The 25,394-nt window shown below is 45.5% G+C and overlaps 1 protein-coding gene across 1 annotated transcript in view; it reads right to left on the bottom strand.

The window, feature by feature from the left end:
* PTPRJ (protein tyrosine phosphatase receptor type J) overlaps positions 1–25,394 on the bottom strand; it is a 90,504-nt gene that overhangs the window by 6,651 nt on the left and 58,459 nt on the right. The window contains exons 7-22 of the mRNA XM_079988077.1: positions 24,684–24,950; positions 23,761–24,027; positions 22,478–22,744; positions 22,002–22,265; positions 20,334–20,597; positions 15,550–15,678; positions 14,824–15,025; positions 14,566–14,681; positions 12,071–12,161; positions 10,405–10,446; positions 5,053–5,140; positions 4,496–4,586; positions 4,076–4,149; positions 3,846–3,980; positions 2,273–2,392; positions 605–765 (exon numbers count right to left, since the gene is read on the bottom strand). Of these exons, the coding sequence (XP_079844203.1) occupies positions 605–765; positions 2,273–2,392; positions 3,846–3,980; positions 4,076–4,149; positions 4,496–4,586; positions 5,053–5,140; positions 10,405–10,446; positions 12,071–12,161; positions 14,566–14,681; positions 14,824–15,025; positions 15,550–15,678; positions 20,334–20,597; positions 22,002–22,265; positions 22,478–22,744; positions 23,761–24,027; positions 24,684–24,950 (2,578 nt within the window). The remainder of the gene's footprint in view (positions 1–604; positions 766–2,272; positions 2,393–3,845; positions 3,981–4,075; positions 4,150–4,495; positions 4,587–5,052; positions 5,141–10,404; positions 10,447–12,070; positions 12,162–14,565; positions 14,682–14,823; positions 15,026–15,549; positions 15,679–20,333; positions 20,598–22,001; positions 22,266–22,477; positions 22,745–23,760; positions 24,028–24,683; positions 24,951–25,394) is intronic.

Raw genomic sequence — 25,394 nt, 5'->3', positions numbered from 1 at the left:
GACACGGGTGTTGCTGTGGTCTAACCACTGAGCCTCTTGGGCTTGTCGATCAGAAGGTCAGTGGTTCGAATCCCCGCGACACCCCATTGCTCTGTCCCAGCTCTTGCTAACCCAGCAATTTGAAAGCACGCCAGTGCAATTAGACAAATAGGTACCACTGTGGCGGAAAAGTAAACAGTGTTTCTGTGAGGTCTAGTTTCTGTCACGGTGTTCTGTTGCACCAGAAGCGGTTTAGTCATGCTGGCCACATGACCCAGAAAGCTGTCTGTGGACAAACACTGGCTCCCTCGGCCTGAAAGCGAGATGAGTGACACAACCCCATAGTTGCTTTTGACTGGACTTAACCGTCCAGGGGTCCTTTACCTTTACCACTGTTCACCTGAAAATCAGTGACTGTATGGAAAACTAGAATGGCAATAGAAACAAGAATACCAACTTTGCATGTGTTAAGGCCCTGTGAGTTCACATCCCTTTATAGTTACATAAGCAGTGGCACTGAAAGATTCCCACCCCAGCCCCCGCACTTCCACACAAACATAACTGTATATAGGATACCACTTAGACTTGGAGTCTCCCCTCCCCTTCCAGAAAGTAATATTTGTACCTGCAGTGCACTAAGGTAGGAGAACTTGGAGGGTTCTGCTTCATGTATTCCTGTACTAAGTGCCTGAAGTTAATGAGGAGGTTGGTTGTTTCCGGGACACCGTGATCTGGCCAGGCTGTGAAGTGGAACTGTCGCACGGCGTGACTTTCAGATGAATCACTCTTAGAAATGAAAATAGAGGAACAGGAGTAGTCGTTAGGGTTCGGAAGAATGGTGTCACGAAGTATTTTATAATAGTAAAAAAATTAAGCCTGTAAGCCGCTTCCTGGCAATTCTGTAGCGCCTGGCACAGGAAAACGTGAGCCATGAGAATGGCTTGATGGAATTGGGGGGGGGGGAGCAGGCAGGTTAAAGCTAAGTGGAAGGGTTGGGCCCCAAGGACAGCTGTGGAAGAAGAGACAGTGACAAGTTGCTCAGGGCGAACAGTGTCAGGGGAGGAAGAAACAAATGTTTAAAAGTGTATGAGACTCACGCCAAGTGCCAAATACATTTCACTGAGCAAACTCCTATTTCTATCCTCTGAGTGCTTGACCTAAGACTTTGGGTTCAGTACACCTTCTGGAATTGCTGCAAGCTGAGTGTATTTTTGATGGTTTCAAATAGCTTGGATAAATCATGGAAGTGATTTTTTTATACAGTGGAACCTCGGGTTACAGACGCTTCAGGTTACAGACTCCACTAACCCAGAAATAGTACCTCGGGTTAAGAACTTTGCTTCAGGATGAGAACAGAAATCATGCTCCAACGGCGCAGCGGCAGCAGGAGGCCCCATTAGCTAAAGTGGTGCTTCAGGTTAAGAACAGTTTCAGGTTAAGAACGGATCTCCAGAATGAATTAAGTTCTTAACCCGAGGTACCACTGTATCTAGCTTGACTATTGACTGGATGACTATGAGGGAATAGCATGGTTTCAGAGAACTTATTCACATGGGAGAGGTTTGTCAAATATAGAGACTCCTAGGCTCTACTTTGCTCCTAGTGATGAATGAGGAGATTTAGGAGCCTCGTCAATCTGAAAATTATCAATTTTCCCAATTATGATGTTTCCCAATTACCCAGTGTTTAATTTCAGGGTCTCAGCAGACGTCTTCTTGCTTAATCCATTCAAATTCCTACTCTACAATTCTATGATTCTATGAAAAGTTTCAAACTTGAGTGGAGTGGATTCTGCCCATCTCTAAAATTCAGAGTTAGAAACGCTTTTATTGTGAGCTCGTTTTGTTGCCTGTTCCAAATCTGAAACAAGGTATAGATTAACCTAAAATAAATAAGTTTAACAGCAGGCAACAAATCACATTGAAAAGGTAGGTCACATATCTAATCCAGAGCCCTTGTTTCTCCTGTGAAAAATCTCTGCTGCCCATATCTAGTTGTTTTTTCCCCAAAATGAGAATAATTATAATACGGCAAACAGAAATGTCTAAAACCAGACATACCCATGCCCCAGTCATATCAGTGCCCAAAGGTTTCTGTAGTGACAAGGAGATCAGATAAGACAGCAGAACTCCTTCTCAGAACCCTCTCTCTCTGGTGTCTCTGACAAGGAAATGTGATGTACCCTATGGCTGCTGGGACCCCATAGGATTGCAGCCTAAGTGATACGTCATCAATCCAGAGTATAAGCAAAACACAGACACACACACAGAAAGAGTGAGAGCAAACAACTCACCTTTTCCATGGAGAAATCTCTTATTGTCCACTCTGGAAGGGGAATTTCTGAAGTCATGGCTACTGTTATGTCTCCATAGCTTTTGGATTGTTTATTTGGCCAATATTCCTCACATTTTGTCTAGAAATATAAATTATAAGTCAACTTATGTGATAGGTCCACAAAAGTAAAAGGAATGTAAGAAAAGTAAGGGATGTGGACACTGGCTTTCGGACCAGATGGGGGTGGGGTGGGGGTAGGATAGAGTACCTGGGACCAGTAAAGATGCCCCCCCCATTGGTCTCCTCTCCTGTTGAGTTTCGTAATTATTTAGATGTCAATGCATTTGCAAGCCAGTGCCCTTCTCCCGTCTAAAAGGTTCTTGTAGGGACTTGCATAAGAGTATCAAACACAGTACCTAACTCACAAGTCTTTTCTGTTGCAAAGTGGTTTGGGGCAGGTATTACTATTATTAGTAATACCCCACCCAGCTCCCAACAGAATATTAAAAACACCAAACACCAAACAAATCAGGAGCAAAATAAGAGCTGGGCTGGAAGAGGGTGCTGAATCCTTCCACTTATCCCTTATTATCCACTGCAGCACCATATTGCCTAGGTAGCCTGCTTCCCACTATCACCGCCAGCAAGCATCTCAGGCTTCAAAGCAACCCCAGAGGTCTTGCAGCATGCCTGTGGGTGGAAGCCTAAGCACGGCAGTAGCCGAGAAATGTTCTTCTGTCGCTCACGATGTTGCAGTCCCAAATCCAGAATAAGAAGCTGTTATCGTTCCGCTTTACTGTAGTGCTACACAAAAAACTTGGGACGCGGGTGGTGCTGTGGGTTAAACCACAGAGCCTAGGACTTGCCGATCATAAGGTTGGCAGTTCAAATACACACGACAGGGTGAGCTCCCGTTGCTCGGTCCCTGCTCCTGCCAACCTAGCCGTTCGAAAGCACAAAAAGCGCAAGTAGATAAATAGGTACCGCTCCGGCGGGAAGGTAAACGGCATTTCCGTGCACTGCTCTGGTTCTCCAGAAGCAGTTTAGTCATGCTGGCCACATGACCCGGAAGCTATACGCCGGCTCCCTCAGCCAATAAAGCGAGATGAGCACCGCAACCCCAGCGTCGGCCACGACTGGACCTAATGGTCAGGGGTCTCTTTACCTTTACCTTACACTAAAAACTTAGGGCAATACAAAACCAGGGCAATGTGGGGCATCTTTATCCTCTGCATCTGGATTCAACAACTTTATTACTGATCACGGGGTACATCTGTTAAGGCAGTGTTTTCCAACCTTGGTCCTCCAGCTGTTTTTGGCCTACAACTCCCATCATCCCTAGCTAGCAAGACTAGTGGTCAGGGATGATGGGAATTGTAGTTCAAAAACAGCTGGAGGCCCAAGGTTGGGAAACACTGTGTTAAGGCATCAATCTTAGCTTCCAATTTCCCAGGTTGTGGTATTAAACTGGTAGGTTTTTTTTTTTAATCATTGAATTATTTTTTTTAGAATTGTTGAGCTGCAAAATTTGTGGTGGTTGTGGTGCACAGCAACATTTTGTAGCATGTTTAGGAACTTTAATGAAAACTCACCCTGCCTTGTTCAATACATTTAGTCAGCATAACAACGGTATAAATTTTCTTCTCCCAGATCATGCGCCAGAAGTCTTGCACCGTATTGGGCAAAGGGCCTTGTGCAGCGATGAACTCTTTCTTGGAGTTGTAACTCTGCAATCAAAGTATGGTCTGAATACTACTTTTCTTATTTATAAATCTGTCATTAAAACACCATGTGTGTTTTTTAATAGGCTGGGAACACTTACCGGCATATAGTTTGCATTAATGTAATCATTGGTTGGATGGTCATGGATCTGAAGTCTGACACGAGAAATATCATCTGCAAAAAAATTATTTATTATAATCATTATTATTATTATTATTATTAAAAGGATGTGTCAATATATTTTCCTTTTTCCTCAGCACACACCACATAAAATGAATTAAGCCACTAAATAAAGAAAACACTATGAACCAGATGAAAGAATATAGGTGGTGTAGTAATTAGGATTAAAAGTAGCGTTAGAGTCTGATCCTAGGTGGTGTAGTAATTAGGATTAAAAGTAGCATTAGAGTCTGATCCTAGCCCACTTATCTTTGCTGATAGGGGTAGAGGGGGAGAAGGGATTCTAGCACAGTGATGGTGCCAGGTCAGTTTTTAGTAGCAGTAGGGTTGAGAAACTTACATGGCAAGACATTGTTATATCTATTTTTTGCTTTGTTCTCTTGTAGTTCAGCTGCAAATCTGGGCTGATTTGTACCAACAGGCCTGAGCTCCTGCAGCAAATAGAGAAGGAATTTAGGATTATTTTACCTCATGGCATGCAAATGGTTCTTCAACACTTGGCCATATGACATCCAACAGCACTGAACTTTGTGGGAAGGTAATTCCTAATTGTTAGGTTTGCTTATTGTTTCCCATTGCATATGGCTTTTTCACAGTTGAATTTTGGCTCTTTAAATAATGAAATCCACCTCAAAACATGAATTTCAGATTTCGCAGGGACTCAAGTCCTATTTGCACCTTCCTTTTCCAACCATTCAGTGAAGACGGGACGGTCTTAATCGTTCAGCTGTGCAGGAGGAAGCATGTGTTGTTGACATCATTTAATTTATTACCTGCCCTTCACCCTAAGGGCCCGGGGTGGGTTACAACACGAGAGCTACGTAGCTGAGCTCTTATGTGGAAGAATGTAAACATTACGACGACAGAGAAAAAGCTAAGAATATTTCAGATGCATACCTCATACTCTTCTGCAAATCCACAGTTTGAGTCAGCTTTCTGTTTCTTAAAATGAGACTCAAAGTCTTCCACTTTAAATAACTTGGATCTGAAAGAAACAAAAAACAACCACCTTGTAGTAGTCGACATTATCTAGGACACACTTATTTTGCTAAAAACTCAATTTCAGGAGCAGCTGCCAGGAAGAGGTGGCGGTACACACATGGTCTCCTGAAGACGGTGGCAGCAATGCTGGAATGTCCCCAGAGCCACCCAGGCACATTTAGTTCCCTTTCATAGGGACAGTACCTGAGATATGCCGTCTATTGTTTTGGGCCTAGCACAGACTCTTGACATAGAAAAGGGTCATAGCCCAGTAGGGACTAGAGGTTTTATTTCAGGAATAGCTGGTGTGGAGGGGTGGCTGGGTGTATGCCTGGCCTCCTGACACCAGCGTTGCTGCCACCTACTAAGAAATAGAGGGAGGGGGGAAGGTGTGGCGGTGGGGAGGTCAGCATTGTGCAGGTACCTCAGCAGAGTCAGTTCAGCACAACTGTAAACCTTGCAGCTGCCTCCACCCTCTTTTCCCTGGTAAGTGGCAGTGATGCTGCCACCAAGGTACAAGCTGCCACCTTTCCCCACTGACTGCTCTCGACTTATTTGTGCCATGAATTTTCACAGGCAGCAATCTGGCCCGTACACCAAGGGCATGCTGGAGTCCAACAAGGTGAGAATTAGAGACAACGGCTGCTGCTGCTGCTGCTGCTTGCGTGAGTGTTGGGAAGACCGCTCCCTCTCCTGCCAACTCCATCCGGCCTAGGGGGCGGGGCCTGCACTCACACCCACAGCATAAGAGGCCTGAGAGAGGCCTCTGGGACACGGCTGCTGCTGCTGCTGCTTGCGTGAGTGTTGGGAGGACCGCTCCCTCTCCTGCCAACTCCATCCGGCCTAGGGGGCAGGGCCTGCACTCACTGCCACAGCATAAGAGGCCTGAGCAGCTACCGGCAGCAATGGACAAAATGGTTTTAAATGTTTTAATCGCTTTTAATTTGCAGCACTTTAAATGGTGGTTGTTGTTTTTTATAATATTATATTATTTCATTATTTTATTTTTGCTTGGGGTGGGATAAGCACTGAGTCAGCACTATTGTTCCTTGTTTTGCTTTGTTTTGTTTTGTTCTGTTCTGTTCTGTTTTGTTTTATTATTATTATTATTCTGTTAAATTATTATATAGTTTGTATTTTGCCTTTTCAGGGGGAGGGTCATGGCTGCCTGGGAGTGGGCCTCAGCCAATAGATTGGGTGGGGCAGGTTCCACAGGGGGAGATGTACTGGGACACCCGATCTCGGTGATCACGGGCAGGAGGAGGAGTTATGCTAAGACCAGACCATGTCATTACCGAGGAGGCAGGTTTAGTCGTTGTCTGAGGACTATCCCTGAATCCAGGTCTGGTCCTGACCGGAAGGATACAGTAATCAGCAAGGGAAACCCACATGACCTGAAAGTGTTGCTGTGCAATGCCAGGTCAATGATGAATAAAACCACTGCCATCCACGACCTGATTGTGGATGGAGGATTTGACCTGGCATGTGTGACAGAGACCTGGTTGGATGAGGCAGATGGGCCTGTCCTTGCCGCTGCTTGCCCACCAGGTTTCTCTTATGCACAGCAACCCAGGTCATGTGGGCGGGGAGGGGGGGTTGCAGTGATTTTTAGGAAGTCATTAGTCTGCACCAGGCGTCCTATTGGGAAGACCCAGTTTTCTGAGTGCATGTTCTGGAAGTTGGGCAATAGGGGCAGTACAGGATTCCTACTGGTGTACCGACCTCCCCGCTGCACCAAGGATTCCCTGCCCGAGCTGCTTCAGGTCGTGGCGGATATGCTCCTGGAGACACCTAGCTTGGTTGTCCTGGGGGATTTTAACATCCATGCCGACACGACCTTACAAGGGGCTGCTCGGGACTTCGTGGAAAGCATGGCCTCCATGGGGCTGTCCCTGAATAAGTCTGGCCCAACTCATAGCCACGGACATGCCTTAGACTTGGTGTTTACCTCTACGGATGTTGGTGATCTGACATTAACTAAAAGCGAAACAAAAGAAGTGCCATGGTCAGATCACTTCCTGGTGCAACTGGACTTCTCCGCAACCCTTCCCCTCCGCAGGGAGGTGGGACCGATTCAGATGGTCCGCCCCCGCCACTTAATGGATCCAATTGGCTTCCAGAGAGTGGTAGGGGATGCTTTATCCCAAGTTGATGGCCTTTCAGCTGATTCCCTGGTGGCACGCTGGAATGCGGAGTTAACCAGGGCTATTGACTGTCTGGTTCCGAAGCGCCCTCTCCGATTGCATGGAGCCCGGACAGCCCCGTGGTTCTCCCCGGAGCTGAGGGTGATGAAACAATCGTTGAGACGGCTAGAGCGCCGGTGGCGGAAAACTCATTCTGAATCAGACCGGACACGGGTTAGAGCTCAACGTCGAGCCTACCAAGTGGCAATGGCGACGGCGAAGAGGGCCTTCTTCGCCGCCTCCATTGCATCTGCAGAAAACAGCAGCAGGAGACTTTTTCAGGTGGTTCGCAGTTTATCGGAACCACCTGTACCACCGGGGCCTGGTAGGGACCCCAAGATCTCCTGCAATGCTTTTGCAAAGTTTTTTGCAGATAAAATCGCTCAGATTCAGAAGGAAGTAGACTCCACAGTGGGAGCAGGGCCAGGGCGGGAGAGTGCTAGAGTTCTGTCTGGTCCTGTTATATGGGATCAATTCCAATCTGTTACCTCTGAGGATGTGGACAGGCTGCTTGGACGAGTGAAACCGACCACCTGTCTTCTTGATCCTTGCCCATCCTGGCTGATAAAAGCGAGCCGGGAAGGGCTGGGCGATGGGCTTTGCGGGGTGGTGAATGCTTCCCTCTGTGAGGGAGCCTTCCCAGACCCGCTGAAAGAGGCGGTCATTAAACCGCTTCTTAAAAAAACATCTTTAGACCCGGCCAATTTGGCCAACTATCGCCCAGTCTCAAATCTTCCATTCTTGGGCAAGGTGATTGAGCGGGTGGTTGCTGAACAACTCCAAGCACGCCTGGAGGAAACGGACCATTTGGATCCCTTCCAATCGGGATTCAGGCCTCACCATGGGACTGAAACTGCCTTGGTCGCGCTGGTTGATGATCTCCGGCGGGCTAGGGACAAAGGTGAGAGCTGTTTCCTAGTTCTGCTGGATCTCTCAGCGGCCTTTGACACCATCGACCATAACATCCTTCTGGACCGTCTAGAGGGGCTGGGAGCTGGGGGCACTGTTATACAGTGGTTCCGCTCCTTCCTCCTGGGCCGTGTTCAGAAAGTGGTGGTGGGGGATGAGTGTTCAGACCCTTGGGCCCTCACTTGTGGGGTACCTCAGGGTTCCGTCCTCTCCCCCATGCTTTTTAACATCTATATGAAGCCGCTGGGAGAGATCATCAGGGGGTTTGGACTGGGTGTTCATCAGTATGCAGATGACACCCAGCTCTACCTCTCCTTTAAATCAGAACCAGTGAAGGCGGTGAAGGTCCTGTGTGAGTGTCTGGAAGCGGTTGGAGGTTGGATGGTGGCTAACAGATTGAGGTTGAATCCTGACAAGACAGAAGTACTGTTTTTGGGGGACAGGAGGCGGGCAGGTGTGGAGGATTCCCTGGTCCTGAATGGGGTAACTGTGCCCCTGAAGGACCAGGTGCGCAGCCTGGGAGTCATTTTGGACTCACAGCTGTCCATGGAGGCGCAGGTTAACTCTGTGTCCAGGGCAGCTGTCTACCAGCTCCACCTGGTACGCAGGCTAAGACCCTACCTCCCCGCAGACTGTCTCGCCAGAGTGGTACATGCTCTGGTTATCTCACGCTTGGACTACTGCAACGCGCTCTACGTGGGGCTACCTTTGAAGGTGACCCGGAAACTGCAATTAATCCAGAATGCGGCAGCTAGACTGGTGACTGGGAGTGGCCGCCGGGACCACATAACACCGGTTCTGAGAGATCTGCACTGGCTCCCAGTACGTTTCCGAGCACGATTCAAAGTGTTGGTGCTGACCTTTAAAGCCCTAAACGGCCTCGGTCCTGTATACCTGAAGGAGCATCTCCACCCCCATCGTTCAGCCCGGACACTGAGATCCAGCGCCGAGGGCCTTCTGGCGGTTCCCTCATTGCGAGAAGTGAGGCTACAGGGAACCAGGCAGAGGGCCTTCTCGGTAGTGGCGCCCGACCTGTGGAACGCCCTCCCATCAGATGTCAAAGAGATAAAGAATTACCTGACATTCAGAAGACATCTTAAGGCAGCCCTGTTCAGGGAAGTTTTTAATATGTAATGCTGTATTGTTTTTAACACTGATTGGGAGCCGCCCAGAGTGGCTGGGGAAACTCAGCCAGATGGGTGGGGTATAAATAATAAATTATTATTATTATTATTATTACAACAGAAATTGAGAAATTCCAAATCCATATTTTGATAGCTGAAGTGCTGTGTGTGTAGAATACACAACGTAACACGTTTGCTTAGGAAATAAAGCACTAAGCATTCTCTGAGAAGCTAAACAGAAATAAAATATAATCAAATGAGAGGCATGAATTCAAGCACTATTTCTATTATTCATCTAGAGTATAGTAAATTATTTGCTTACTTTCTCGGTCTGCAGAGGAAGACGGAAAGGAAGAGAGAAAAATCGCACACATTAGTTACAGTCTTTATTAACTGAGCAGAACAATTTTATACATAATACTTGGAATCTAGTATTACATAAACTACAAATTCCCTGCTGTGATACAAGAATGCCCAATTAAATTCTGGAGCAAAAGCATAGCTTTAAAAATTGATCTTCTTTATTATCTAAGCTATGCTCCTGCCATTTCCAATTATTTAGTTGCATCTATTTCTCCTGACTCCTCACATAAATTGCCTCATCCGGAAGGATAAGAAAAAGCAACCCAGTAGTTACTACACATAGCTTGGGGGTACTCCTGGATCCTTTGCTGTTGCTTGAGGCTCGGGTGGCCCAGCTGTGCCCCTACCTGGACAGGTATAACCCTACTCCCCTGCACACACACAATGCACAATCTATCTTAGAGCCATAGAAACTAGGTGGTGAAACAGGGCACCCCACACCTAACCACCAAGGAAGAAAGGTTGCATTGTAGTAGAGACCTTTGCATGTTGTTTAGTATCTTTATACAGGCATTCTGACACATTATTACACCAATTAATCATAACAGAGTTTTATAACATAGGTTATTAGGACCTCAATGACCCAAAATACTTTTAAAGCACTCTAAGTATTATCTCCCCCACCACTTTAAAACAAAGCCAATTCTGATTGATCCTCAGTAAAGAGAAGATAGTAATAGTCAACTCACTCTAACTGGGTAAATGGCACCTGGTTGTTTTTTCCACCTTTCCTGTAGAATTGTAGATTTTGAAAAAGGGTTAGTTGCATTTTTCACTCTTGGAAAAACTGAAATAAAAAATACAAAGCTTTCCGCAACTACTGGTTTGGCTAAAATGCCAACATCAGGCCACAAACTATGCCTTCCATTAAGCAACAAATATAGGATTGGAAAGCACTGGTGTCCATGTGGCCCAACCCATTTGCCCCAAGGCACGGCTCTCCCCAAAGATGAACTGACACACTGCAGACGGGGGGCGGAGAAAGGGGGTGCGGTGGGTGTGGGTCACCCCGGGTGTCACCACTGAGGGGGGTGACAAAATGCCAGGCGGCACTCACCGCGGGGCCTGCAGCACGCCTGAGCCATGTGTCTCTCCTGGGAGAGACACAGTAGCTTGGGTGCCCGCAGGCTCCACACTGCCCAAGCGTTCCACCCGCTGCCTCCTCCCCAGCTGTAGGGCAGCTGAGTGGGAAGAGGCAGGCAAACTCCAGAGGCCCCATGGTGTGCCCCACCCCTATGGCCAGCTCGCCCCGCCCCTGGGTGCGCCGCCCCAGGCACCCGAGCTGCTTCCTCCGCTGCTGACTGCAGATTACACAGCATTCTATGAAGAACAGTCTGCAGAGCAACAGATCCAGAACCTTCGAGGAAGTAAACCATCCAAGCCATGAAGGCCAAAAACAGAAACCACTACCCAGGGTCACAAGCCCAATCTCATCAGGGAGGAATTTCTTCTAGACCAACTTTATGGCAATCAGGTACTGAGAGTGAACAAAATCCACCCACAGAGCCTTCCCAAGAGAAAAAAAATAGTATCAGCAGGGCATGACATCTGATAAAATGTCATGTCAACTCCCTTCAAGAGCACTGTATCAAGTGGGTATCCCTGGAACAGTCAGCTGTGGCCATGGGGAACTCAGAGAATAAAGACTAAGAAAAGAAGTAAAGCAACTTTAATTATTTTTAAAGACCAACCTTTGCTGACCTATCAAGTCATAGTTTGGCAGGACTTTCTGTATTTGGACTTAGTTGGTTCATTAAGGAGTACCTATTTCTTACCTGCCGAGTTATTAAAAAAGGTAAAGGTAAAGGTACCCCTGCCCGTACGGGCCAGTCTTGACAGACTCTGGGGTTGTGTGCCCATCTCACTTAAGAGGCCAGGGGCCAGCGCTGTCCGGAGACACTTCCGGGTCACGTGGCCAGCGTGACATCGCTGCTCTGGCGAGCCAGAGTCGCACACGGAAACGCCGTTTACCTTCCCGCTGGTAAGCGGTCCCTATTTATCTACTTGCACCCAGAGGTGCTTTCGAACTGCTAGGTTGGCAGGCGCTGGGACCGAGCAGCGGGAGCACACCCCGCCGCAGGGATTCGAACTGCCGACCTTTCGATCGGCAAGCCCTAGGCGCTGAGGCTTTAACCCACAGCGCCACCTGCGTCCCGCCGAGTTATTACACCCTGATAAAAAATAATTAAGGCCCCCTGACCTTCCTAAGACAGACAGCCTGAAGATGGTTTGAATGCATGGTAGAAACAGAGCCCAAGCATTCCAAATACGTGAAAGAGGAGCAGCGGAGACCTGCATCATGAAGTGTTATGCACAACTACATCCTTGTAAAGAATTATGCAATAGCTAATATACCTTCTCTTTTTCCAGAAGATGAAAAAACCAATCCCTGCAGCAATAACAGCAGCAGCCAGAATGCATCCAACAACAGCTCCTGTGATGACATCTGGAAAAGAAACAAACGATTTTAACTCCTTTACAAGTCATAACGGCAAGGCGAAAAAACAACAACCACAAGGTTTTAACAAGGGCCCTTCAAGTGTACTCTCAGCAATCACTAGCTTTTGTTGTCTTAGCTAGGCAGGAGCTCACAGTTTCTATTCAGCACTGAGATTTTATTGGGTAAAATTATTGGGCAGGATAACGATTCAGTGAGCTATTTGAATCTCCCATTATCCAAACAAGCTAAAATGAGCAGACATTGCTAGTTGAACTCTCAGGAAGCAAAGGGTTGTTCAGTGCAATTCAGTGGTGCCTGAACAAATCAGAGTTTAGGTCTCACCCCGTTACACGTATCAGACCTGGTTCACTTGACATAGTCCTTTTAACTGCGGTGCTGCACTGAGCTCAGCCAAGGCAGGATAGCTCAGCCTGTAAATGCATGAGACTCTTAACCTCAGGGTCGTGGGTTCAAGCCCTATGTTGGGCAAAAGATTCCTGCATTGCAGGGGTTTGGACTAGAAGTCCCTCACGGTCCCTTCCAACTCTACATATCTATTATTCTAAGGTTCTTCTTACTGTGTCCTCTGAACCAGGACTTATGGTTAAGGCTTTGCCCCTACTGACCATGAGCTGGCAACTGGAAAATTCCCATAAGGTGAACTGGAGCCTGCTCCAGGGCACATCTGACTCAACTACAAGCCACAAAGCGGATGAAAGTCTCAAGAGCAAAGAAAATTCAATAGCTAGTACTAGGACCTTATGCCCAATCCAGTGTGTAGTTCACACAAGACATCAGATGGTAAGGGAGGTCAGGCTGTTAGATACATGCAGGATTCCATGTTTAAGTGGGATTCACAAGAAAAAATGGTGCACTGTGGGATTTTTCTATTCAGTATTCTGCGACACTCCATTCTCTCCCCCTTTTTCCTTCCAGCGCTCCACTGCAACCCCAATAGTACATTTGCATTCTACAGTTGCCAAGTATACTTGGTCCTCACTGTGGGGTTTGCATTTCTAAATTTTATTTTATTTTACAGACCTTGGAGTTCTGCCACTACAGTGGTACAGTGGTGCCTCGCAAGACGAAATTAATCCGTTCCGTGAGGCTCTTCGTATAGCGGTTTGTTCGTCTTGCGAAGCAAGCCCATTGACAGCTTAACGGATTAGCACTATTAGCGGTTTAGCGGCTTTTAGCGGATCAGCTGATAAGTGGCTTATCAGCGGATCAGCGGCTTAGGGCTTAGGAAAAGGGGGAAAAAAAGGGAAAAAACCCCGCAGGAACTTGCAAGACATTTTCGTCTTGCGAAGCAAGCCCATAGGGAAATTCGTTTTGCGAAGCGCCTCCAAAACGGAAAACCCTTTCGTCTAGCGGGTTTTCCGTCTTGCGAGGCGTTCGTCTTGCGGGGCACCACTGTACCTCGGGTTACATACGCTTCAGGTTACACACACTTCAGGTTACAGACTCCGCTAACCCAGAAATAGTGCTTCAGGTTAAGAAGCTTGCTTCAGGATAAGAACAGAAATCGTGCTCTGGCGGCACGGTGGCAGCAGGAAGCCCCATTAGCTAAAGTGGTGCTTCAGGTTAAGAACAGTTTCAGGTTAAGAACGGACCTCCGGAACGAATTAAGTACTTAACCCGAGGTACCACTGTACTAATTTTAATAAACCTACCATATAAGATTGATGCCTGTCTTCTTGGGTATTGAATCTAGTTCCCAATCTCTTGGTCACTTGCTACTGAGTAAGTGTTTAACCTGAGACTCTGGAAACAGAGGGTCTGGCCTTTAGCTTTTGCTTCCCTAGTATTTTAGGGGTGCCCGGTAATGTCTAGGAATTCCAGGTTGTTTGGACTTAAGGAGTGGTGGCAACATATTACCTCACAGGGTTGGTTTTATATACCCTGCTCACAAAGGTACTCTGAAACACAAAGGTCTAAGGCTACGCTTTGGCAAGGAGGGGAACAGAACTGGATTCTCCTTTGGGGAAGGTTCTCAGGCAGGGTGGAAGGAGAAAGAACTTGCCCATGTGAAGACCACCTTGTGGAAACCCTTACACACATGGTTCTTAATTGTAAACTATATGCTGATCTCAGTCAGCAATTTCTAGATCAACTCTGTATCCCCAAATGGAAACCAGAGTTGGAGATCATACATTTTCTATTACTGGGGAATGATCAGGAGCTCACCAAGTTAGTGGCTAAATATCTGTATTTGTTTTTTTGTCGTCGAAATACACTGCAAACGTCTGATCTCCCTGGAGACCTAGAGATGTTGACGATAGACTGCTCTGCCTCCTTTCTTTTAGCAAATGTTTTTTGCCACTGGGGAAGTGGTAATTGTGTATTGATTTGTTTTGTATGTTTGGATGTGATGCCAATAAAAGGTTTGATGATGATGAAATAAATGTACCTGGATCTTGAGGTAAGACAACAGCATCTGAAATTTTTGAAAATGAGACATAACTCTCCTTTTCGTCGATGGTGTCATTCAAATAGTCAATGCGAGTAAAACCAGCAACATATACCCTAATGCAAGGCAGAGGAGGGAAAAAAATGGGATTTGAAATCAGAGTTTGATTTTTAAAGAAAAAGTGTGTGTTACTCATTTATTATGTTTTAGTCATCAACACGACTCAGGGAAATGGAGTTAGAAATAGAATTAAAATACCTGTATGAATTAAGTGGGATTAACTTCCCACTGACATAACCATGTGTTACGGATCCGTCTCCTATTTCAATAGTATGCTGCTCACTGTTGGAGGAGGAAGAGGAACGCATTTGCACATCTTTGACATATGCAACGTAAGCATCTGCTCCCCCATTCATGAAATCACCATAGGTATATTTCAAGGCCTCTGCAGAGACTACATCTGTATGGGGGGGGGGGAATGAGAATACATCATCATGTACCATAATTATCAAGAAAATATAAAGTGATAGATTTTTAGATACTCATAGAGTTCAATAGCAGTAAAATATTCAACAGCTACTTCAATATTGTCCAAAATCAAAATATTAAGTTAAAAAAAGAAGTAAACCCATAAGTTACATGGGGGTTACATTCTGGGGATTGAGCCTAAAGCCAAAATTGTGTATAATCAAAACACAATGCGTTCAAGTTCTTATCTTGGTTGATATAATAGCTTTGATCAATACCATGCTGACAGGTGCTCTATAGCAATATAAACATGAAACAAAGTGGGATACAAAACTTGGTTTTGCTGAGGAATCAATACAATCTTGATTGCACCCAAAAAATGTTGACATTTCCTTCACTACTACTTTTTTAAAAACAAAAGAGAAAGTATGGAACAGAGCTTCTTACATAAAAACAGGTTTTTTAAAATAAATGATAAAATGGCTGTACTGGCCATGCATTTTGTTTTTGTTTTACCTTTTGATGTGACGATTACTGCATATGCTACTAAAGGTCCATGGCTTGCATTAAAGCTACTGAACTGAACTGTCAAGGAGTTGTGAGTGGTTCCCACAATGGTAGGGGCTGTAAGTGGAGATGGAGGGTCTGGAAAACAAATATTTGTTAACTGAAAACATTTATAAACTGTTTAATATTTTAAAAGTCTCAAAGCAGTGTACAACATAAAACCAGTAAACGTAAAAGCAAAAATACAATGTAAAACCTGTAAACCACTAGTATATAGCATATAAAAACAAATAATAATAATAATAATAATAATAATAATAATAATAATAATAAATTTTATTTATATCCCGCCCTCCCCAGCCGAAGCCGGGCTCAGGGCGGCTAACAACAATCAAACAATCAAACAATCAGATAATCGCACATTCTAAAAATATTTCATTATAAAAATCAATTAAAATCAAATCAATGGCAACTGATTAAGCAAGATTCTGTGCAGGTTGCCAGAGGAGGGAGTCAGGCTGCGCCCTGACCAAAGGCCTGGTGGAACAACTCTGTCTTGCAGGCCCTGCGGAAGGATGTCAGGTCCCGCAGGGCCCTAGTCTCTTGTGACAGAGCGTTCCACCAGATTGGAGCCGCAGCCGAGAAGGCCCTGGCTCTAGTTGAGGCCAGCCTAACCTCTCTGAGGCCTGGGACCTTGAAGATGTTATTATTTGCAGACCGTAGGTTTCTCTGTGGGGCATACCAGGAGAGGCGGTCCCGTAGGTACGAGGGTCCTAGGCCGTATAGGGCTTTAAAGGTTAAAACCAGCACCTTAAACCTGATCCTGTACTCCACCGGGAGCCAGTGTAGCTGGTATAGTACCGGATGAATGTGATCTCGCAGCGAAGACCCCATAAGGAGTCTCGCCGCGGCATTCTGCACCCGCTGGAGTTTCTGGGTCAGTCTCAAGGACAGCCCCACGTAGAGCGAGTTACAATAATCCAGCCTGGAGGTGACCGTCGCATGGATCACAGTGGCTAGGTCAGGGCGAGAGAGATAAGGGGCCAACTGCTTAGCTTGGCGGAGATGAAAAAATGCCGCCTTTGTTATAGCTGTAATCTGCGCCTCCATAGAGAGGGAGGTATCGAAGATTACACCCAAACTCTTAACGGACGGTGCTGGCACTAATTGCACCCCCGCAAGAGATGGGAGTTGCCTCCTCAATCCCCTATCGTCCCGCCCCAGCCAGAGGACCTCTGTCTTCGAAGGATTTAACTTCAACCGGCTCCCACGTAACCATCCAGCCACAGCTTCCAGACATCTCGCCAGTGTGTCTGGGGCCGAGTCAGGATGGCCATCCATCAACAGATAGAGTTGGGTGTCATCAGCATACTGATGGCAGCCCAGCCCAAAACTCCGGACAAGCTGGGCGAGGGGGCGCATAAAGATGTTAAAAAGCATCGGGGAGAGAATCGCACCCTGAGGCACTCCACACACCAAGGAGTGGCGCGATGACAATTCTCCCCCGAGCGCCACCCTCTGTCCCCGACCAGAGAGAAACAAGCGCAGCCATTGAAGGACTGTGCCCTGGATCCCCACGTCGGCAAGGCGGTGGTCCAGGAGTTCGTGATCGACCATGTCGAAGGCTGCTGACAGGTCTAGAAGAATCAGCAGCCCCGACCCGCCTCGATCCAGCTGCCTGCGGAGATCATCTGTTAGGGCGACCAGAGCCGTCTCGGTCCCATGACCAGCGCGGAAGCCGGACTGGAATGGATCCAGAGCAGATGTTTCATCCAGAAACCTACCAAGCTGTTCAGCAACCGCTCTCTCAATCACCTTACCCAGGAATGGAAGATTCGAGACCGGGCGGTAATTGGATAGATCAAAGGGATCTAATGATGTTTTCTTTAAGAGCGGACGCACCACTGCCTCCTTCAGTTCCCCTGGGAATATACCGGTGCCAAGGGACAAATTGATGATATCCCCCAGGGGGGCCCGCACCTCGTCTGGACACGCTCTAATCAGCCATGATGGGCACGGGTCAAGAGGACAGGTGGTGGGCTTTCCAGCTCGGAGGAGTCTGTCCACATCGGCTGGAGATATCCGATCAAAATGGTCCAATACTGGACCCGAGGACAGTCGAGGGGCCTCCAGTTCCTTTATTGTATCCAAATTGGCAGGGAGGTCATGGTGGAGCAACAGGACCTTCTCCGCAAAAAAGCTCGCAAATGCCTCACAGCTGTGTGTCAGATTGTTATTTAAATTTGGCTGTCCTTCAAGGGACGTTAAAGACTGAATTATACTAAATAATTGCGCCGGGCGAGAGCTAGCGGATGCAATGGAGGCCGAGAAGTAAGACTTCTTAGCGGCCTTCACTGCCATCTCATAGGTTTTCATAAAAGCCCTATAAGATGTTCTTGCGGCTCCGTCACGGGCACCCCGCCATACTCGCTCTAGCCGTCTGAGGTCCCGCTTCATTTTCCGAAGCTCCTCGGTAAACCAGGGAGCCCGGTTTCTGCGGGGTCGCAGAGGGCGCTTAGGTGCGATCTCATCGATGACTGCCAGGAGCTGGGTATTCCAGCCCTCAACAAGCTCAGTCAATGAGTCGCCAGGGGGAGCAAGGTCCCGCAAGGCTTGACGGAATCTATCAGGGTCCATCAGCCTCTGCGGGCGAGCCCAAATCGGCTCGCCACCTAAGCAGGGTGGGGGTGGAAAGTCAATCCTGGCTTTCAGAGCGTAGTGATCAGACCATGGCACCTTCATCGAAGGAGACATGATCACATCTATACCGGCACCAAAGATCAAATCCAGCGTGTGGCCTGCTTGATGTGTAGGGCCCGAAACAAACTGGGAGAGCCCTAGTGTCGCCATGGAAGACACCAGGTCCAGAGCCTGTGAGGAGGGAGCGGCATCAGCATGGAAGTTGAGGTCTCCCAATACCAATAGGTTAGGGAACTCCAAAGCCCAGCCGGCCACCGCCTCCAGCAGGCCTGACAGGGTGGCTGCTGGTGCGCTAGGTGGCCGGTACACCAGCCAGACAGCCAAGCTCTCCTCGGAGCCCCACACTAGGCCAACACATTCAATGCCGGGGATCGATGGCGATGGTAGAGCCCTGAAAGAACAATCTTCCCGGATTAATAATGCCACCCCTCCTCCCCGGCCCACAGTCCGTGACTGGTGGAGGACGGAGAAACCCGGGGGCGCCATCTCTCGTAAGGTAACAGTTACCCCTTCGCGCACCCAGGTCTCCGTCACACAAGCCAGGTCGACCCCCTGCGAGGTAAAGAAATCTCGCAGGGTGGCGGTTTTGTTGCCTATAGACCTGGCATTGCACAACACCAGTGACGGAGGTGAGTAATCCTTGCTCACCCTACCCTCGTCTCTCGGGATGGGGCGCAGATTGGAAGGGGTACGAGCATATCCGTATCTCGATCCCCTTCGCCTATAACATCTGCCCCCACCGCCATACCTCCCTCGCCCCTCCACGGTAGCAATCCCAAGCCTCATAATAAGCTCCATTTACAAAATAGAAAAACAAAAACAACCGAAAAACAATTATGCCCAAACAAAAACCAATCCCCACCCCACTCAATATCCCACCCCAAAACAAAAGATGGAACAAAACAAAAATACATCGATAAAAACCACCATTCACGGTGGTACAACAAAATAAGCAATAAAAACACGTTTAAAACACCTTAAAATATATAAAACATCTTTAGCATTTGCTGCAGCAGCACCAGTGTCTTTAAAACTATCACGGTGGTGAGCCTGGGCCCCGCCCCCTAGTCCAGATGGAATTAGCCTGAGGAGGGAGAGGCCTTACACTCCAAACACTCACGATGCAGCATGGAAGGAATGTGGGGGAAACAATTTTTGTATATCAAATCTCTTTCTGCAGCACTACAAAGGAACACAACGGCCTGTTTGCAAAGAATAGCCTAGTTCTTGATTATCTGTATAGCACATTAGCTATGTTGAGATTTGCTGAAATGATTTTTGTATGGTGGCTTCTGTACTCTACAGTTGCAAGTTACCACCTGGAGTCACCCACTTCATTCAGAAGCTCCAAATGCTACTACACATTGCAACTGCATCATGCATGACGCCACCACATGGATGTTCCTTGCAGTGGTTTACATACATAGCAAACAACAAAGGATCAAGCAGCAAACATTGTTGTTGTGAAAGCTTTAAGGCCCTCTATTCCAAGTCAAACTGTAAGAGACTTTTCTTGGTGGCTGCCCCACAACTGTGCAACTTCCTTTGCATGGAGCTTCACAAAAGCTTAATATTTTCTGAAAGCACTGTAAGATGTTCCTATTTGGACTGGCATCTTCTTGCTTAGAAATACTTTAGTTTTCACGCAATACCTACAGTCCAATATATTCTATTCAAGTGGTCCAGAGAAGCTTGTGCCATAATAAATTTGCTCATCTTGAAAGTACTACAAGGTTCTATGCTGTATATACTAATGGTATTCTGTTTTATTTTTGTTTTAGTTTTGGTATCCCACCCAACCCAACAGACACAATTGCAATAAAAACAAGGGACAAACGGGTTAAGGATAGTAAGATATGAACTCTCCAGCTGTGAGGTTTTCCTTTAGCAAAAAAATGAAGACTCTTTTTCTCAAATAAGTGGTCATAAAACTATTTGTAAATTTTTAAACAAACACACACCTTTCCACTGGGCCTAAAATTTGTGATGTGATATAATTATTTTATGTAATGCCAATAGCTATCTAGGTCAGAAACCCATTTCCATTATGCATTCCTTGCCAACAACCCCAGACAAAGCAACTATATGCTTACCGCCAATACTTGTGGAACATATTTTTTCCTGAGGATGGCTATCTTTCCCACACGAATGTGTGACAATTCTAACAGTGTAGTTGGTATAGTAGTTCAAATCTGTTACTGTGGTATGGTTTTCCAATATTTTTTTACTGCCCCAAGTACTATTTAAGACGTCAACTCCAAAGTCAGCAAACCTCCCCTTTGGATTAGACCAGTTTAGAATCAATTTTGGCTGCTTGGCGACTTGCATGCAGTTCAACACCTCCACTCTTGCAGCATCTACAACAAAGAAGGCAGGCTAGTCACACAGGGTATTTAATAAACACACACAACACTTGAATGTAAAAGGCAGCAGGGCAGAACAGAACCAAATCTCTTAATTCCTCCTACTAGGTTTGTTCCCTACTTTGTCTCTTTACAATACAGTGGTCCCATTGTTCTCAAACGGAATCCGTTCCGGAAGTCCGTTCAACTTCTGAAGCGTCCGAAAACCAAGGTGTGGCTTGCGATTGGCTGTAGGAGCTTCCTGCACTCAAGCGGAAGCTGCATCGGATGTTCGGCTTCCGAAAAACATTCAAAAACCGGAACACTTACTTTCGGGTTTTCGGCGTTTGGAAGCCGATTTGTTTGTCAACTGAGCCGTTCGAGAACCAAGGTTCCACTGTATGCATTTCAGTTTGTTCATAATAGGAGACAAGACACACCGCAACAAGGAGGGCACAAGGAGAAATGGCACATCAAATTTGGATCATGTATAACAGGCATGTCCAACTCCCAAGAGACTGCAATCTACTCCCACTATAAAAATAGTGCCAGTGATCTACGAGTGACCAAAGTTGTTGAGCTTTTGTTTTGGGGAGGAGGGGCGATTGACCAGGGACACCCCACAATCGAGTGGTAGATCACAATTGACCTGCGGGACATGCCTGATACGTAATATTCATCTGGCCAGGAAAAATGTGTTAAACAAAAAAAGGGGCCTAGTCTTGCAATTAACTGCTGCATAAGAGCTAACAGAAGGCATTGTGCGGGGCTTCTGCGCAAGACCACACGGCAAGAGACTGCACACACCTCGCACAAACGGAAGCACAAGGATTGCAGTTCTTGTATCTTATGCAAGAGATAAAACACTCAATTAGAAAAGGCCTTTTTGCACACCAAGGAGGTTTTTCTGTTTGCACCTCTACATCAAATCCTTTATTTATCACCAGGAACTGAAAAGAAGATTAATTGTTTCAAACACTGCATCTAACAGCGCAGTCCTAACTATGTCTTTTCAGACGCAAGTCTTGTTGAATTCAACGGGTCTTGCTGCTAAGTAAGCAGGGTTAGGGCTGGAATCTAAGAATGGTTATTCTTAGTTTGCATTTACAGGTGGACGTATTTTCTTCAGGCATTCTTCACTCCATAGTCTGGCTGGATGTCACCAAGTGCTATAGACATGAAGGTGGGGATAATTTTTCCTTTGTTCATTTGCCTTGTACACATACCCAGGGCACAGAGAAGCAAAATAAGTAAGATTTAAAATATGGTAGCCTAATAAAACACTTTTCCTCAAAAAAGACATGAAGTCTACTCTGCTTTTGTTTGCTCCACCCCCTGTCCCATTTCTGCAGACATCACCTTATCTGCTTAAGCATATAAAGGAGAAGATTCTGCCCTTCTGCCATTTAACAGACTTACCTGTACAGTTATTTATGCTGCCTGGTCTCCCTTCAGTTTGATTATACCCTGCTACTGAATAAATGCTGAATGTATAATTGGTCCCAGGAGTTAGCTCTGAAATTTCAGCACTTGTAGTTGGGAATATCTTGTCCTCAGTAGCTTCACCACCAATCTGTATCCTGTAGGTGTACTCTGAAGAAGCTGCATCAAGATTTTCCCATGTTAAGTTGACCGTTGTTATACTGACATCTGTAACTCTGATGCTTGTGACTGAGCTAGGAGCTGTTAAGGGGGAAAAAGACTTTTAAATATATATATATAAGCTGAACCGTGTTCCAAATTGGCATCATAACCTCCAAAATATTTTCCTTTGTTATTATAAGGCAGGCGCGCGCACACACACACACACTATTCAACTCTCTCATGGAAACATATTTTTAATACTTATTGTTAGCACTTTAAGGAACACTTTTCCTTGCTTTTTAACTACTTACCTGTGTACCTGTGTGTGGTTTGTGGGTCCCCTTTGGTGAGGTTGTCTGCTGCTTGTGGAAATACACTAAAGCGATAGAGGGTGCCTGGTAAAAGTCCTATAATGGTAACGTTCTTGTATCGTGATGTCACATTCATTTCCACTTGCTTTTGTTGATACAATACTTTGTAAGTGTACCCTGAAGAAGCAGCATCGTCGTCTTCCCATCTTAAGGTTACGTTCATTGTGCCAATATCAACAACATCGAAGCCAGAGACAGGACTGGGCTCTATATGGGGGAAACGCAAAAGGAAAGTGAGATCTGAACCATGGGAGGGACAAATAAGGTTAAGTACGCTGCCAGAAATCCAGCTTGTGCATCAGGCCGCTCTCTTCTCCCTCCTGCAGCTTCCTATACACTCTCAATCACTTATGGAGGTTTGGGGGAATCTTTGCAGCAGATCGGAGGCTGCAGGGAACATCAGGGAGAAGGAGAAGGGAAAGATCCATTGTGCCTCCTGTACAACCTCACCCAGAATATATACGTTTTTCCAGGGGGGGTGAGAAATGCCTTAAGTGTCCAAGAACACCTTTGTACAGATTCTTCTTAAATTGGGCCAACCTCAAGCTTGTTCTGCTCAAAGACAAAATGTGAATGTACGTCAAGTACCTAAATGGTATAGTAATGAATGTCATTTTGGAAATTGCCCTGTTTTAATTTGCTTACTTATATAAACAGATATATCAGCTTGGTCTTCTTCAGTTGTTTTTTTTAATCAGCTGCTATTGGATATATTTGAATTTGCACCATGTTCCAGGTTCCAAGCTACTAATTGCTGCACTGGGGAAATCAGAAGCATCATTCCTGGGAGAACCACTTCCCTTTTATTTGTAATAGGCCTCTAAGGCAAAGGCTAGCCAAAGAGGTGCCCTCCAGAGAATGATGCACTTCAATACCCATTATCCCCACCCCCTATAGCTGGGGGTCATGGGAGTTGGGAGTCCAGCAACCTCAGGAAGACCTGGGCATCTGCAGGAATTTTTTGGGGGTGGGGAGAGAGTAAATCATTGAAATGGGAAAGCAGGCTAGCTTCTCACAAAAAAACAAGAAGAATACTGCACCTGTAAACAGTATCTAACTGTGGAAAATAAATGGTATTTAACATGAAAGCTGAATTTAATTGTTTAGACACGTGCATGTCTACCACCATTTTGTCAGCTTCTGATCAAGCACATATTGTGAATATACCTTTATGGTACAGAAATGCAGAGACTGGGAATCTCCACCTGTTGTAATTTACTTACTGGTATAAACACTTGTAGCATTTGGTTCTCCTTCAATTGTACCATTATCAACTCGAGGGAATATTGTGAATGTATACAATGTTCCAGGTTCCAAGTCCCTAATTTCTGCACTGGTGGTGTCAGAAGTTTCATTCCTGGGAGCATCAGTTCCTTCTATTAGTATCCGATAAGTGTAGTTAGATGCATTTGGATCGCTATTGTTCCACTTCAAAGTTACTGTTGAATTACTGCGGTTTTCAAGGCTGATGTCAAAAACCGGACTTGGTTCTGTTCAAAAAGAAGAAAAGAGATCCAGCTGTGCCAATAACATAAAGTTGCATCACAATATTAAAATAGTGATATCAGAAGTTCCTTGAGAAATGTAAAAAGTTACTACAATATGATTGGTTACCATTTTGTTAGAGTACGGTATAAAACAAAAACTGAAGGATAGGCAGAGGCAGCTAATGTAGAGGTCACACATTCTTTAGTAGATCATCACTTGTCAGAGGAACGTACGTCAGAATCAACTTAAAAATAGTAATTCCGCTTTCCTGGTATAAACTGGAGACTTAAGGCATGCAATTTTTTATTTTTTATTTTAACCACAATGACAACAACCAGTATCTTTAGCGTGTGTAACTATGCAGATGTATTAGCATAACCACCAATAGCCAGGAAACTACAAGGGCAATCATATAATACTTACTCTGCTCGAGTACGTATCATGAATATATAGAATGACCCTTAAGAGAAATCTTAAAACATACTTGTATCTACAGTTATATTATTTGAGTCTCCTTCAGTTTTACCATTATCTACTTGTCTACCTCAATCTTGTCATCTCCTGCTTGAGTAAATATTTTGAATGTACAGAATGCATCTTTACGGTAAAGAAACAGGCAGTCTGAAATGTTTACAAAGTTGTATGAACTTGGACATACTTGTATAAACACTTGTAGAATTTGGTTCTCCTTCAACTGCACCATTATTGACTTGTGGAAATATTGTGAATGTATACAATGTTCCAGGTTTCAAGTCCCCAATTTCTGCAATGTTGGTGTCAGAAGTTTCATTCCTGGGAGGATCAGTTCCTTCTATTAGTATCCGATAAGTGTAGTTGGAAGCATTTGGATCGCTATTTTTCCACTTCAAAGTTATCATTGAACTACTGCGGTTTTCAAGACTGATATCAAAAACTGGGTTGGGCTCTGTTTAAAACAGAGGAAAAGGATTTTAGCTATGCAAGCGAAGGGAAATATTATGACACTGTTAGATGTGCCAGAGATCTCTTGAACAGGTATAGAGTTTAACTATAATGTAGTAAGCTAATGTTTTGTTGGAATATTAACATTTACATTATAAAAAACAAATACAAAAGGACAGTTTTACTTTTAAGGTACAAAATTTTTAGACGTTCATTTATACAGACCACCTCTGCTTTACTTGCTAAATAGAGAACTGTACTACAATCAACTCTATGATTCTAAAATTCAGTTTAAAATATTAAACTAACATGATAATCACGTTCTTAATACTTGCAATCAATCTTCTAGCAACTGCTGCAAGCACATTTTCTTTACATATTGAATAACAAAAAAGGGGCCCTTCCTTCTGCATTGCAGCTTGTCAGGTATAGGCTACTGTGGTGGTGA

This window comes from Podarcis cretensis (genome assembly GCF_951804945.1).
Source record: "Podarcis cretensis genome assembly, chromosome: 1".
Lineage (NCBI taxonomy): Eukaryota > Metazoa > Chordata > Lepidosauria > Squamata > Lacertidae > Podarcis > Podarcis cretensis.
Note: the sequence above shows the minus strand (reverse complement) of the source record. Positions and strands in the feature narration are given on the sequence as shown.